The 15,168-nt window shown below is 44.5% G+C and overlaps 1 protein-coding gene across 1 annotated transcript in view; it reads left to right on the top strand.

Moving 5' to 3' along the window:
- rad54l2 (RAD54 like 2) overlaps nucleotides 1–6,196 on the top strand; it is a 205,552-nt gene extending 199,356 nt beyond the window's left edge. Inside the window, exon 23 of the mRNA XM_072472078.1 lies at nucleotides 518–6,196. Coding sequence (XP_072328179.1) covers nucleotides 518–1,494 — 977 coding nt within the window. The 3' untranslated portion in view covers nucleotides 1,495–6,196. The remainder of the gene's footprint in view (nucleotides 1–517) is intronic.
- Nucleotides 6,197–15,168: the final 8,972 nt, after the last annotated feature.

The raw sequence follows: 15,168 nt of genomic DNA, 5'->3' as shown, positions 1-15,168 counted from the left end.
CGGAACTAATGCTGGCCCAGCCAGCGATGCCCACATCCCATGAAAGAATAAAGAAAAAGGGAGCGAATTTGTGGACAGTAAGGTCCCACAAACAGCTGTGGGATTAATGATGAAATGTTGTGCTGGTTGGCAAGTGGATATTGACCAGGGCATCAGTTAAGTCGAAGATAATTGGAAAGAGCAGTCCCACGATGGGAAGATTGACGTCTGGGACTTGGAGGTTGGAAGGGTAGGTGGAGCAAGGCTACTAAGGAATGTTCAAGTGCTTATTTTTAATTCAACACACTGGGAATTGGGAAGAGGGTAGAGGCCAACTCAAAGGGCGCAAAATCGGCGATTAGAGAAGTGGCGCGATTGAAGGCGAGTGAAGGATTGGCTACAAAAACTACCCGGGATGTAGCCTAAAGGGGATAAGGGGAAGGCTGTCTGAAGGTATTGCTGGGCAGCAATTGACTTGATCTCCCAGTGGTTTTAACTTGAGTTTTGTTCATTTTTTTTTTTTTTTTTTTTTTTGAAGGTTCACAAGGCGATTCTTTTAATCACGGGAGTCACAGTTCCGCCTCCCCTGACCAGGCACAGAAGGGCCTTTCCCCAGAAGAGATTGCACGGCCCCTTTCACCAGATAGTCCGGAGATAATAAGTGAGCTCCAACGTTATGCCGAGGCAGCAGCGGCCAGAGAATCCAGCGACCGGCCAGGGACTATCGTCAATGCACAGGGAGACCACGGCAAACTGAGGCAGGCTCAGCCGTCCGAACTCCTGGGCATCAACAGCTCAGCCACGTCCCGCGCTACTGCCTTGAATGTGCCAACGGCGAGTCGCTATGTGGACTGGACCTCTGGTGCATTTGGAATGGACATCAGAGGCGGCAAGCGGAAGAATTCTTCTCCGTCCTTTGAGGACCATGCCCGGAAGCAAAGACACTCGATGCCAACGCAGAACTACTCACTCCCTGCTGGGTTTAACCTATCGTCCGTCGGCTTAAATCCTGAGATGTCTGGGCTGGCTGGTAATTGCCCAACTCTCTTGAACCCCTTGTACAGTGCGGGAAGCCCCTACTACACACTGCCTGGCTTGCTGGGGGACCCGCGGCTGATGTACCCCATGACTACTGACCCGCGACTTGCTGCTAGCACCGCTGGCCCTGCCGTCCCTACCTCAGCGACTGGTGCCGCGGCGCCCTTCATGCTTAATCCAACCTCGACCCTTCCCACTGGCCTACTTCCCGGTCTGCATCACCCCTTCGCCCAGTCTCTGCTGAATGAGCCCCGGATGTTCGCCCCATACCCGGTTCCCCTGCTCACTAACAGCCTGCCAGCTGGTGTGGGACAAGCTAGCAGAGTCTTCGCACCATCATCGGCGTCATCTTCTGGCTACGCAGCACCTGAACTCCTTGGCACCGCGGCCCCTCAGATGGACGCGCCCACAGGGTTGGACACTGCTGGCAGTTCGGATGACGACGTCATCGAGGTCACGAGCAGTAACTCTGGGTGACCGACTCGTAAGGGACAGGGCTGTTATCCAAATCTTTTTAAGTAAATAAATAAACGTGTCACTCACCCGAATTTTATGACCGAAGACTACCATTGTAAATGTTGTCTTTTTTACATTTTTTTAAATTATTGGCCAAGTGTTTTTTTTCATCTTTTTTAAATAAAACTTTCTGCTGGATTTTTTTTTTTTTTTTTTTTTGTTTCTTGCCTGGAAGGAGTTTTTTGCCTTTGTTTAGGAATTTAGCAAAGATGTGACTTAAGTTGAGCAGAGAAGTACCGCTGTTTCCTGTCGTTTGGGGGGGGGGGGAGAGAGCAGGAGCAGCATGGGCAGAGCTTCTCAAGAAGCAGTGGCAAGGAAAATAGTTTTAAGGGGCTGTGCGTCTCAAAAATGTTTGAAGGATCTGTGTCACATAAAATTTGACTGATACACATTTGTCATTTTTGTTCTGTGTTTTGGGAAGAGCCGGTGTGCATAACAAGCAGGACTTGGATGTTTTCAATATGGGAGAGCGGAGGGTGAGAGATTGAGAATCAATTCCTCAAGTCATTGGCCCTGGATCTGAAATAGAATGGAGTGCTTTCTACCGGTTTCAGAGAGTTTAATGAGTGAAGAGGCTGGGTGTGAGGGAGAAAGGTTTCGCTGTTAGGAACCACCAGGATTGAAAAGCTGACAGGGAACTTACCACTGCAGTGCAAAGCTCAGACGTGCAGTCCAGAAAGTTCTAGCTCCATTTCCAATCTGCCGAGCCTATTATCCTAATTCCAGCGATGATAAAGGAGAAGCGAAGCCACCTCCGTATGTCTTGCCTTGCTGTGTGATTTGACACTGCATTGTGCTGTTACAGAGGATATTCGAGCAAGATATTCCAGGTTAAACAACAATTGTGGTACTTTAACACAGGTAGCTTCCCCCTACCTGCTTCTCCTCTGTAGACAGGGAAGAATTTCGCCAATCGCCCAACAGCTGTTAAAGAATGAGCTGTGAATGCCTTGTTGGCAACTGGAAAATTGTATCCAAAGAGGAGAGGCGGGTAGGGGGAAGCTACCTGTGTTAAAGTACCACAATTGTTTAATGTGGAATATCTTGCTTGAATATCCTCTGTAACAGCACAACGCAGTGTCAAATCACCCAGCAAGGCAGGACATATGAACTGTGACTTCTGTAGGAAATTGTTTCATTCTGGTAAAGCTCAGACTGGTGTTTCTACGCAAGTATTAAATCCAGACAACTTTTGGGAGGTTTTCCAGTTTAAGGGTTTGCTTTAAAATTTAAAGCCAACCTTATTATTGATATTTTTTTCTTGGAAATTAATTCCAGTTTTTAACTTATTTATGAACTTTGATATTTATTATCACAAGTTACTACAGTACAGATGTTTTTGACGGGAAAAGTATAGGGGGGAATAATAATTCTGACCAAAGTTCAGCGACTATTTGGACCAACTATAATCGACCAAACTGATTCTGTCCATGGGTTGAATAAGAAGCAGTAGATGAATGGTGGTCATTTGAAATGGCCTACCCTGTTGGCCCATGCATGCTTTAGAAGGGTTTGGTGATTAATGTACAGACTTCCTGAATTTAAGATGTTTCTGTAGTTTTAAATTGGAGTTAAATTGGGATGAGACATGCAACATTTTTTAGATTGGTGACTCCAGATGATCTTATCGCAGTCAATGTACTCTGGTATAAATGTTTTACACCAGCAGTCAGCTAGTTTCAGCCAGAACGCCAATGTTTATACTGTGGATGTTGCTACCACTCAGTTGGCCATTTCCTGGGGAGGTGTAGGAGCGAGATGGAACAGAGTTTGTTCAGTAGTGCAGTCCACTCTAGAATGTGTAAATGGCCATTCAAAGTGCCATTATCACAAATATAGCTCAGCCTCAATCCATAAGGCCCACCTCCATGGTCCGCATATGAAGTAAATAGTTCAATTATTTCCCATTCTTTGGTTTTAACATTAATAGCTACAAGTCTTTCTTTAAGAAGAATTTTCCCTCTCTCCAAAAGGCATTTCATGGTGTCAGGTACAGCATCATGGACCGGCAGCAGTTCTACACCTTACCCGTGTGACCAATAGTATTGGTTAAGCCCAATTGGTGAATGGCAAAGAACTATTCTATCACAAGACGCATCACTGTATAACTAAAGTGTGCACATATTACATATTGGGACTAGAGGTTGAGTGGTTATCACCTGGATTAATCATACAGCCAAGAGAAGATGTTAATCCAAATGTTTGCAGCAAGATAATAGACTGATACCACACATTGGCAACCATACTTGTTTTCTATCTGAATTTGTTAGCAGTCAGTCTGAGACAAGGGCCAAGGATTAGGCTTGACGTGCTCCTGCGGAGTTGGCCTCTTTCTATTGTGTCCAGCCTGGTAACTGACTAAATTAATTATTACACTGCTTGTGTTTTTTTAATGGTGCTGACCCCAAGATTTTCTTTCTAAAGCCTCACCATTTTGAACACCTAACTTTGAAGTAGACGTGAAATGCAGCACGTTGTTATTGAGCAGTCCCAAACACCATTCACTCTCTGACCACCAGTGTTCCCATTTCCCTTCCCAGCTACATTTGTTTACAGACCCAGTGTCTCTTAATGGGATCAGTGGTGTCTCAAAAGCCACTCATAGAGGTGGATGCTCTCCAGGCCTGTCTGCTGATTGTGGGCTGGGGAGAGGATTTGGGGGGGTAAATGCGTTTCATTTGATTGTTTTTTAAAAAATTGTAAACAAAAGAATGTAACAGAAGCCCACAAAGCCAGATGTGATTTAATCTGGATATGTCATCACCACAGCCTGTACTGAGGTAGCTTCAGTTTGATTTTTGATTTCCTCCTTCTTGAATTTTTTCCTGAAGTCCAGAGACTGTTATTTGGAAGTTATTGGCATACGAGGTGGACACTTATTAATCGATAGACGCCTTAGAGATATTAGCTATGCAAGTTTTTAAAAATAGTGTTTTTTTTGTTTGGACATAGCGCAGATGGGATGAGATAAAGAGGGCTTTAATGAACTTGTCAAACTACCATTTGTCAGCCGGTAATGGTGAAATTACCAACTCTCCAAAGACTTGAAATTGTTTCTTGCATCCCTGTAACTGTTGCGTCCTGTGTTGTAAGACCCAAATTGGAAGGGTTGGTGGACGAGAGTGGGGGGGAGCTCTGATCTTATTGTGTTATCCTGTCATTCAAATGCCCTGGTCAACTTTCTATTTAAACTAGTAACTGAATGAAGCCTTGGAAAAATTATGTTTGCCTTTGGGCCTGGGATACCATTGCTGGCTGTGAAAGCTGCTAGTTAACCTTGGAGATTTGGTTCTGGGCAATATTCCATTGTAGCAATAATTGCATTAATGCATTGAGTTCCTTGTTAAACCTTCTTGAAGTCTGTAAAGAGCCTGTATATTAATTTGTTTTATATACACGGGGCTCTCAATCTCGCTCGCCCCTTTGTTTCTTTTTTGTTGATGGACTTGGGTAACTTCATATTTTGGGTGTACCAAACATCAAATCATGCACTATTTATTCATATTGGGTGTGTGTCCATTCTTTGACTACACCCCACCCCCTTCTTTATACACTACTTCTGCTGTTGATGCAATCTTCAGTCCTTGGTTCCAGTCAGGTTAATCTGCTTTTATGTGATTAATTCAAATAACCTGCATTTTTTAATAAAGGAGAATGGTTGGAAGGTCAGTTTGGGCATTGTGAATGTGGAGTTTATTGCTTCTGGAAGTGTGTTTGTGATATCTTGACCATTATTGATGTCTTGGGAAAGAGCATGTACCTGTGCTCCTTCAGAGTGTCGTCCAATCATCCTTCATAGTAGCGACATTCTGTGGTTGTCTTTTCATTTGGACAAATTCATTTAAATCTCCTTCATCCCAGTATGTTCCATTTATACAGTGAAAATTACTGCTGCAATGCTGGCATCTCTATTCCTTTCTGGATCTGGATTCTTTGTAATATGCCCAGTGCTATGCAAATGCTTTTTGCCACAGAGTGAATGTGTTGCTCAGATGAGATTGTGTTGTGCGAATGTCATGATTTCTTCACACTTGGTTTCTGAGTTAGTGTGACAGGGGAAGTGGTAATTACCCCGTCTGAATTTCTGCATCTCTTTCCCCCCCCCCCTGGTCCTTTGAAAGTGCTTCCATTGTCTTTCAGTGTTAAATAGTAGAGTGTGATGTACCTGCAAATGGAGGTGTGTTGTCTTCTGCCCCTGGAGTGTGGTACACTGGACAAAATCAAGTCTATGTGTTTGCTCATTATTAAATGAGGAAATGGATTTGATGCATCACAGTTAAGCCCCAGAAACTGTTACCACTAGATTTAAGAGAGTCTGTGGTGCTAATTGCTGTTCGAAAAACTGTTGTTTGCGTTAACAAAGTAGGCAAGATCTCTTCCACTGCCTCAGTAATGTAAGTGGTACTGTCTCTGCACCAAGCAGGCCCAGATCTCCTCAACTGTAGACTGGAGGAATCACAAAATGGTTTGTTTATTCCCCCTCTCTCATTTCCTTCTCCCTTGCATAAAATCAATTGAAAACTAGTTTGTTCAAAAAAAAGACAACTTTTTTTGTAATTAAATGTTACAAGTCTGTAAACTGCCTAATAGACCTCTTGTTTTATTTTGTAAAATGAAAAAATAAAGACTAGCTCCTTTTGTGCTTTAGTAGAGAACTCCTTTACCCATGTGTCTGTGTGCTAATGTTCCTGAATGGATTTGTGTACTGTGCTACTTAACTCATGATAAACCCATCACTCATTTGTCGAGTGTTCTGCTTGTAGCATAATCTATATAGCGTGTATATAAAATAAATTTTGCAATATCTGCATCTGGGGCCACTGATAATTTTGCAGCACCAAAGGCTTTTGGGTACAACCTAAGATCCATCCAGACCAGACAGAATCCTCCAAATCGACAAGGTCAGTTTTCTCCTGACATTTGCAAGCTGTACTGTTGGTCTCTAACTTGACCTCATCAAAAATGCTGCTGCCTGTATCCTAACTTGTACCATTCCTGTTTGACCGTTACTCTATGCTCATTGGTCTACATAGGCTCCAGTTCAACCATATTTTGATGTAAAAATTCTCAACCTTGCTTTCATATCTGTCCATCTCCATGGCCTCTGATACACAATCAATACTCTTGAGCCCACGTGGAGTCATTCGATTCAGCTTTAATCAGATAGAACTGTACACAGCAGCGAAGTTACAGAAGTGAAGGCTGCTGGGACGGCATTGGTTCTTATACCCCGCCTCTCAGGGCGGGGCTATGTACATCACCCAATGGTAGACCCCGCGGTCTAGCCAATGGTCATTCCTCTCTCTGGTACCGCAATACCTGGTATTACCACATTCACCCCCTGTTAAAAAGCCAGCGGGGTGATGGCCAGTATTACTGTCGCCTTTTCATGGTAGGACCAGGTACTGCAGGTACCATGCTATCGAGGGTTGCGGAGAAAGTTCTTGCGTTGTTAATTTTCTTCATGGTGCTGCAATCAGACGATCAGGCGGCCTGGTTGTCCTACTGGAGCGTCTAAGTTTCGGCGGTGATCCTGGTGAGGGCCCCGGCGGTAGTGACTCCGAGAATGTGGTGTCTTCCTCCCAGGCAGTTTCGTCACCCCATGGCGGCGCTGTAAGGTCGAAAAATGGGCAGAAGGAAGGGGTGCCTGTAGGGGGCGTCGGTGCCTGCTCGGCTCTGGGTCGGGGTTCTGGCGGCAGTACTGACCCTCTGGTCAGGTGCGGAGGGTGGTGGGGGCAGTTGCTCGGGCGCGCGTGGGGCTCCGGCAGGCGCCAGGTCACGGAGGGAGACCGTATCTTGGCGTCCGTTGGGGAACGCTTCGTAGGCGTACTGGGGGTTGGCATGCAGCAGGTGGACCCTTCCGACCAGCGGGTCCAACTTGTGCACCCTCGCATGTTTCTGCAGCAGGACGGTTCCGGGTGTTGTTAGCCAGGTTGGGAGCGAGGTCCCCGAGGAGGACTTCCTGGGAAAACAAGGAGACGTTCATGAGGTGTCTGGTTCGTGGTAGTACATAGCAGTGACCGAATGGAGTGAAAGGCCACTGGGAGGACTTCTTGCCAGCGGGAGATTGGGAGATTCCTGGACCGAAGGGCCAGCAGGACGGTCTTCCAGACCGTTCCGTTCTCCCTTTCTACCTGCCCGTTTCCCCGGGGGTTATAGCTGGTCGTCCTGCTCGAGGCGATGCCTTTGCTGAGCAGGAACTGGTGCAGCTCGTCGCTCATAAAGGAGGACCCCTATCACTGGATGTATGCGGGGAAAACGAACAGTGTAAAAATTGTTTGGAGTGCCTTGATGACGGTGGTTGTGGTTATGTCCGGGCAGGGGATGGCGAATGGGAACCGGGAGTACTCATCAATCACGTTCAGGAAATACGTGTTGCAGTCGGTGGAGGGGAGGGGGCCTTTGAAGTCCATGCTGAGGCGTTCAAAGGGACGGGAAGCCTTTATCAGATGCGCCCTCTCTGGTCGGTAGAAGTGCGGTTTGCACTCCGCGCAGATTCAGCAGTCCCTGGTGACTGTCCTGACCTCCTCGATGGAGTAAGGCAGGTTCCGGGATTTAACAAATTGGAAGAATCGGGTGACACCCAGGTGGCAGAGGTCCTCGTGGAGGGCTCGGAGGCGGTCTACTTGTGCCGTGGCACAAGTGCCGCGGGATAGGGCATCAGGAGGCTCGTTCAGCTTCCCGGGACGATACAAGATCTCGTAATTGAAGGTGGAGAGTTCGATCCTCCACCGCAAGATCTTGTCGTTCTTAATCTTGCCCCGCTGTGCATTATCGAACATGAAGGCCACCGACCGTGTAATCTCCAAACCTGCAATCCTCTGAGATTTAAATTCTGGCCTGTGTATCCCTGATTTCCATTGCCCCCACATTTGGTGGCATTCCTTCAGCTGCTTAGTCCTAACATCTGCAATCTCTCCCCAAACCCCTCTCTCGCTCCCTCTTTTACATTTTCCTTTAAACCTACCTTTTTGAGCTTTTGTCACCTGTCCTAATATCTCTATGTAACTTGGTGTCAAATTTTAATGGTAATGCGCCTGTGTGATGTTTTAGTACGATAAAGATGCTGGACAAATTTAAGTTGTTAGATTGAATTACACAAAAATGAATGAATCGTGCCATTTGGCCTAAGTAGTTTGTGTATGTGTTTATATTCCACACAAGTCTCCTCTCATCTGTTTAACTCTTAGCCATTCGGCATATCTTTGTTTCCTCTTCTTTCATGTACTCACCCACTTTTCATTTGAAAGCATCTGTGCTGCATAACTGCTTTGCATTTCTAATTTGTAGTACAGGATGCTTACAGCCAGAAGCCCCCTATTCTCCAGGGAGTGCAGAAGCTGACCTGAATCTCACCACCAGTTGTTTAGCACCTGCTGTAATATTTCCCAAGTCGTTCAACACCTTGTTGAGAATTTATTTTATAGCTTTACAAACCTCTCCTATCATGGTCCCTTTAGAATGTAGCACAAGTTGCCAAATGCTGATTATAGGAGCTCCATCCCTTTAGCTGATTTCATGCTGTCCATAAATCAGGTGAGTTTGCATCTATATCAATGTCCATCTGGATTTGTGAGCTCATTATCTTCCCCTCTCCTGAAGGTGATGAATGAAAGTCGCCATAGCCCCCGAACTGCTCTCTCATTTTGAGGGGGAGAGCTGACTGGCAGTGATTTAACCTGAGGGTCACCGCAGCTCAGGTGAGGGGCAAGGTTGAGAAAGCAGGCCCTTCATGGATAATTCTAGTTGGTATGGAAATTGAACCTGTGCTTTTAGCACCGCTCTGCATCACAGACCTGCTGTCCAGACAACTGAACTAACCGACCTCCTGAAATAATCTCAGTGGGTGTCCTCTTGGGCAAGTGGCCATGTGTGAATTTGGGATAGAGAGTGGTACCAGACTGCTTGGCCATAGCAAAGCATTATCTTGTCCTTGCCTGTTGTGCACTTTCAGCAGGGATTTCTGGATCTGGAAAGTTCAAAATGAGAATCCTGAATTCAAATGTGTTATCCATCAGCATATTAGCTGAGTTTGGCCAACAATACCTTTCCGAGATTAAGGCTGAAATCTTCCTGATCCTGTTGGCTCCATACCTTCCAGCATACAGCCATTAAGATGTCACCTTCAAAGTTTCAGAATCTATTCTGTGCCGTTTATATATTTGAAATTTTTTAAAAAATCTGATCTACCACCTTCAATTTATACAGTCCCAGCTATCCATAGCTTTGTGCGTTTTTATCTGAATACTGTCTTCTCACAACATTAAGCAATTGTTGTCCTCTTTCACCATGGTGCATGCTCCTACAAAGCTTACCCACAAGCATTCTTCATTGGCTAACTAATATTTTTTGGCACAATTGATGTAATTCAACAGCAATTTATATTTATATAGTATCTTTAATTATATAGTACATTTTACCCAACCCCAAGGCACTTCATAGGAGTATTAAAGAACAAAGCATGACACTAAACCACGTGATCGGCACAGTGGCTCAGTGGTTAGCACTGCTGCCTCATGGTGCCGAGGTCCCGAGCTTGATTCCGGCCCTGGTTCACTGTCCGTCAGGCCATCAGATGAGAGAGAGATCATACCCAGCTCCATAGCCTCCTGATCGGAAGTGAGCTTAAACTGCCAAAATGGAGCCTGCCTGTGTGTTTCCAGTACATTCTAGAAGCAGCCCCAATGAGGATCAAGAGCCAGTCCTGGGAAATGAAAGTAGCAGGTTGGCTGCCAGCCAAGTCCATCACATTACGTCATCACTGGACCAAACCAAATAGGACATTGACACGGGGGTCTCCTTGGGCCCAACTGCATTGCACCTTGTACTGGAGGGGTTTCTTGTTTTTCAAATTAAAGATTGAAGTCCACCTGAAAGGCATAAGTCCCAGAAACTGCCCAGTCACTCAAGTTACAAAGAATAAGGACAGGGCGGCATGGTGGTGCAGTGGTTAGCACTGCTGCCTCACGCTGCTGAGGACCTGGGTCACTATCTGTGTGGAGTTTGCATATTCTCCCTTGTCTGCGTGGGTCTCACCCCCACAACCCAAAAGATGTTCAGGATAGGGCGATTGGTCATGTGCAATTGCCCTTCAATTGAAAAAAATAATTTGATACTCTAAATTAATTTTTTTAAAAGACACTGAACCATGGATGGAGCTATTAGGTCAGATAACTGAAGCTTGGTCAGTGTCTTAAATGAGGGAATTAAGGTAGAGCGAGAGGCAGAGAGATGTAAGGATTGTATTCCAGAGCTTGGGATCTAGGCAACCAACGGCATAGCTACCAATATTGAAGCAATTGAAATTGGAGAGACACGGGGCAGCACGGTGGCGCAGTGGTTAGCACTGCTGCCTACGACGCTGAGACGTTTGATCCTGGATCCGGGTCACTGTGTGGCGTTTACACATTCTCTCTGTACCTGTTTCACCTCCATTACCCAAAGATGTGCAGGTTAGGTAGATTGGCCACGCTAAATTGCCCCTTAATTGGAAAATAATAATTGGGTACTTTAAATTTATTTAAAAATTAAATTGGAGATACACAAAGCTAGAATTAGAGGAAGACCGAGATCTCGGTGTTAAAGAAAGTGAGGGGCGAGGCCATGGTGGGATTTCAAAACAAGGATATGTGGGTTTATGTTGCTGGGAACCACTGTAGGCTAGCTAGCAAGCACGGGTGATAGGGGAACTGGATTTGCTTTGAGTTAACGCACACAGCAGAGTTTGGATGACTTGGTATTATTGAAAGGATTGTAGGAGACGAGCCAGGAGCGTGTCGGGATTGTCGAGTTTAGGGGTAACAAAAGTACAAATGAGGGTTTGAGCAGAGAATGAGTTGAGACATGGATGAAATCAAGCAATGTTATCGAGCTGGAAATAGATGGTCTTAGAGCTTGAATATGAGGTGAAAGCTCATTTTGGGATCGGAAGCTTGTGAGCATTTCATTTTCAGCCTTTGCATCATATGCATTAGGGAGAATCTTAATATCAGTGGTGATTTATGTAAGAGCTTGATATGGATAAAGGAGAATTATTTTAATATTCTGTAATGGGACGTGGGCTTCACTGGCTGGGCCATCGGTCATTTACAAGGTGATGGTGAGCTGCCTTCTTGAACCATTTTCACCTCATCAAATATAATTTTGTCCAGCTAATTGTGTGATTAGCAGTTAATGTGTCTCAAAATTATATATGTAGTGCATGAAGTCCATGGATGGTTCCATTTTTTTCATGTTCTGTCTGCTAAAGCCTGCTTTGGGTCTCTGGTTCGAGTTCTGTACATTTTTAAAATATTCTCCCAGGGAAGATAATTACTTGCCCTATCTTTGCACAAGTGAACATGCACTTTGGACTTCTGTATAAATACAGCATATTGCCAGATTCCTTGGAATGTGTGTTACTGGTATGATCTGTTTAGAGGCTTAATTTCTCCAACATTTTACAGTAAACTACAGTGTTGCAATTTTACTTAAAACTACCAGATTTTGATGACTGCAGTGGGGCTGTCTGTCACAGCATTTTGGGTAGTTTGTGCCTGAATTCCTCAGGAGTTAGAGCAGCACCGTGGTTAGCATTGCTGTCTCAGTGCTAGGGATCCAGGGTCTAGTCCGTGCGACTGTGGAGTTTGCACATTCTCCCAGCATCTGGATTTCCACTGGGTGCTCCAGTTTCCCTTCGCATTGCAAATATGTGCAGGTTAGTGGATTAGCTGTGATCAATGTGCAGGGTTACAGGGATAGGCAGGAGTGGGCCTAGGTAGAGTACTCTTTTGGATGTTTGGTGCCGACTCAATGGGCCGAATAGCAGTCTCCTGCACTGCAGATTCTATGGAAACCTAAAAGCAATGATGAAATTCTGTTAGTCTAGTGCCCAAAAAGCAATGGCTCTTCCTATTGCTCTTTGTTTAGTAATAAATTACTTCAATCACAACCACTTATGATGGGCTGTGGTATTTCTTACTCCATTGTCAATTCTGGCTTCTTGCTCTATGCCAACATTCCAGGTGGAATTCTGCATCATCTGCCTCCCACTTTGGCTCCACTCACTTAGGCTCACTACCCAATTTCCCCTCTTGTATGCTCAATGTTGCTACACTTCACACACTTGCACCACCCCTGACCTAGCAGAGAAGACTGGATCCACCATGTAGAAAGAGGATACTGGCTGTGTGGGTTTCATGTTACATTTGCAAAAGGCTACATTTGCCTGCAAGCTCCCAAAGTTCCAAGTATAACAGTAAATAGAAACGCCTGTGAATTGTAAGCAGTAACATATTTTCTTTAAACCAAATTGGTGTCCAGCAGTAGTCAAAGTCTAGAACACAGGAAACCTGACATTCCACAAGGATGCAATCAGTTTGAGCTGAAAACATTTATTTTAGTTCTATCTTTCAGCTTCCGTGGGTTTTCACTTGTAAGATGAAGCTGCAAATGGCTCGCAACATCCAGATTGCACCAGGCAGAGGTCATTTTGGGGGTATAAATTATCAAAGTTGAGGTACTGGAGTTTAGGGATTATGATGCTTGATTAGCTCTCTAAACTTTTCTTAAATCCCTCCTAGTTGGAAGAAGTGAATGAATTAAATCTTGTGATGTGAGTTTCCACACAGATAAAATAAGCATTCTGGAATACGCAGCTTGAGCATTTTGGTGGAGGCAGATATAATTGTGACTTTAAAAAGAGACATGGATAAGAAACTGAAGGGAACAGAATTTGCAGAACTGAGAGGAAGAGGGAGGGGACTATCTAAATTTATGTTGGACATGACCTCAAATCTGGCAATTGTTATTGACAACTAAAAAGCAAGATACTGCGGATGCTGGAAATCAGAAAAGGCTGGGAAAACTCAGTAGGTCCGCAGAATCTGTGGAGAGAAACAACAGTTTACATTTCGAGTCCATATGACCCTTCTACAGACTAGAATTCTATTATAGTCATATGGACTTGAAACGTTAACTCGATTTCTCTCACCGATACTGTTGAGTTTATCCAGCATTTTCTGTTAACACTCAACTGACTCTTCCCTAGTCTGTGGTTGACTCTTGAAGCCCTGAGGGCAACTAGGGGAATGGAGCCTTCAGAATCACCCATCTTGAGAACAAAATGGCTGTCTTCAGGCTGTGAAAAGTTCTTTGATCATGTTACTCTTATTAACAGTGATTAATTGATGGTTCTCTCAAACATCTTATCCTCGTTTTTGACTTTTAAGACTGAGCTCAATCAACATTGCAATGGACAGTAAGAAATGTGGAGCTTGTCTACTTAATAACTCAGTTATGGAGCAAAGAAATTATACTTGGAAGAAAAAGAGCAAACCTTGATTGCACCCATGCCTGCCAAATCAGTCCGTATGTCTCTGACCTTTGAAGTGAGGGTTCAAGTACAACACTAAGTGCAGTATTGAAGGAGTGTTGCACAAACATTTAATTGAGGTTCTGGCTGCCTGTTCAGGTAGATGTTCAATATCCCATGGCACCTCTTAAAAAAGAGGCAGAGTATTCTCTCATTGTGCTGGCCAACCTCAACCATGTTGCTGTCATGTTTGCCTACACAATTGTGTATGAAGCATTGCTGAGCCATGAGGAGGGAGGCACAAAATTGGTTTTAAAAAACCATCAAATTAAGCCAAATGGTTCAACTGAGGACTGGAAGTCTGCTAGCAACCCCAGTCAGAGCAAGGTACAAGAGCTGATACGTAGGTGAATTGCTGAGAAATGCAGAAACCGAAGAAAATAGGCAGTTTTAACTACCCTAATATTAATCAGGATAATTTCAATGGGAAAGATTTTTTTAGCTAATATGTCAATCCCAATAAAATAGTTGTGGAATGAAGTTGGGCAGGTGAAGTATCAGGAAGAACTCATTTTGGTCATCATGCAATTAGATTAAGGATAAAGAGTGACCAAAAGTAAATGACATTTGAGGAGATAATTAAGTTTGAGTGACTACTAGGTGGCAACAGTGGTTAGCACTGTTGCCTCATTGCTGAGGACTTGGGTTCAATCCTGGCCCCAAGTCACTGTCTGTGTGGAGTTTGCACATTCTCCTTGTGTCAGCATGGGTCTCACGCAGACAACCCAAAAGATATGCGGGGGTAGGTGGGTTGGCAATGCGAAATGTCCCCTTCAAAAAAAAAATTGGATATTCTAAATTTATTTTTAAAAAGTTTGAGTGAATCATGCTCTGTGAAGTCAAATGGTGACGATAATCTCAGGTAGAGTGTAAGCGCTACCATGACAAGCCCGTCAACAACATTGGATGTACTCAACTCGGTGACAGATTTAATAATCCAATACGTACACCAGAATGCCCCCGGGACTTCAAGTAACCAGCCAACTTGTACCTTAATATGGGCCTCAAGTGATATATCAGCACTGGAGGGCCACTGTGTGATTCTCCAAACATGACAAGCAGCAGAAATATATTGTGCCATTTGAGCTGGTTCAGCTCCAGCAATATTCCCCCTTTCTCACCAATCCCAGTAAATATTCCAACTTCAACAAAGCTCTTTATTTAGGCTTGGCTCAGTGTGGTGTGTCTCTCTATCGGGAGACTGCACTCCATATCAGACAAACAAACAGTACCGGTGTGGATTTCAGTTACAAAAAATTATATTCTGTTATTGGCATTACAGA

Source organism: Scyliorhinus torazame, chromosome 13 (genome assembly GCF_047496885.1).
Source record: "Scyliorhinus torazame isolate Kashiwa2021f chromosome 13, sScyTor2.1, whole genome shotgun sequence".
NCBI lineage: Eukaryota > Metazoa > Chordata > Chondrichthyes > Carcharhiniformes > Scyliorhinidae > Scyliorhinus > Scyliorhinus torazame.
The sequence above is the reverse complement of the archived record's forward strand: the minus strand, read 5'-3'. Positions and strand labels throughout refer to the sequence as shown.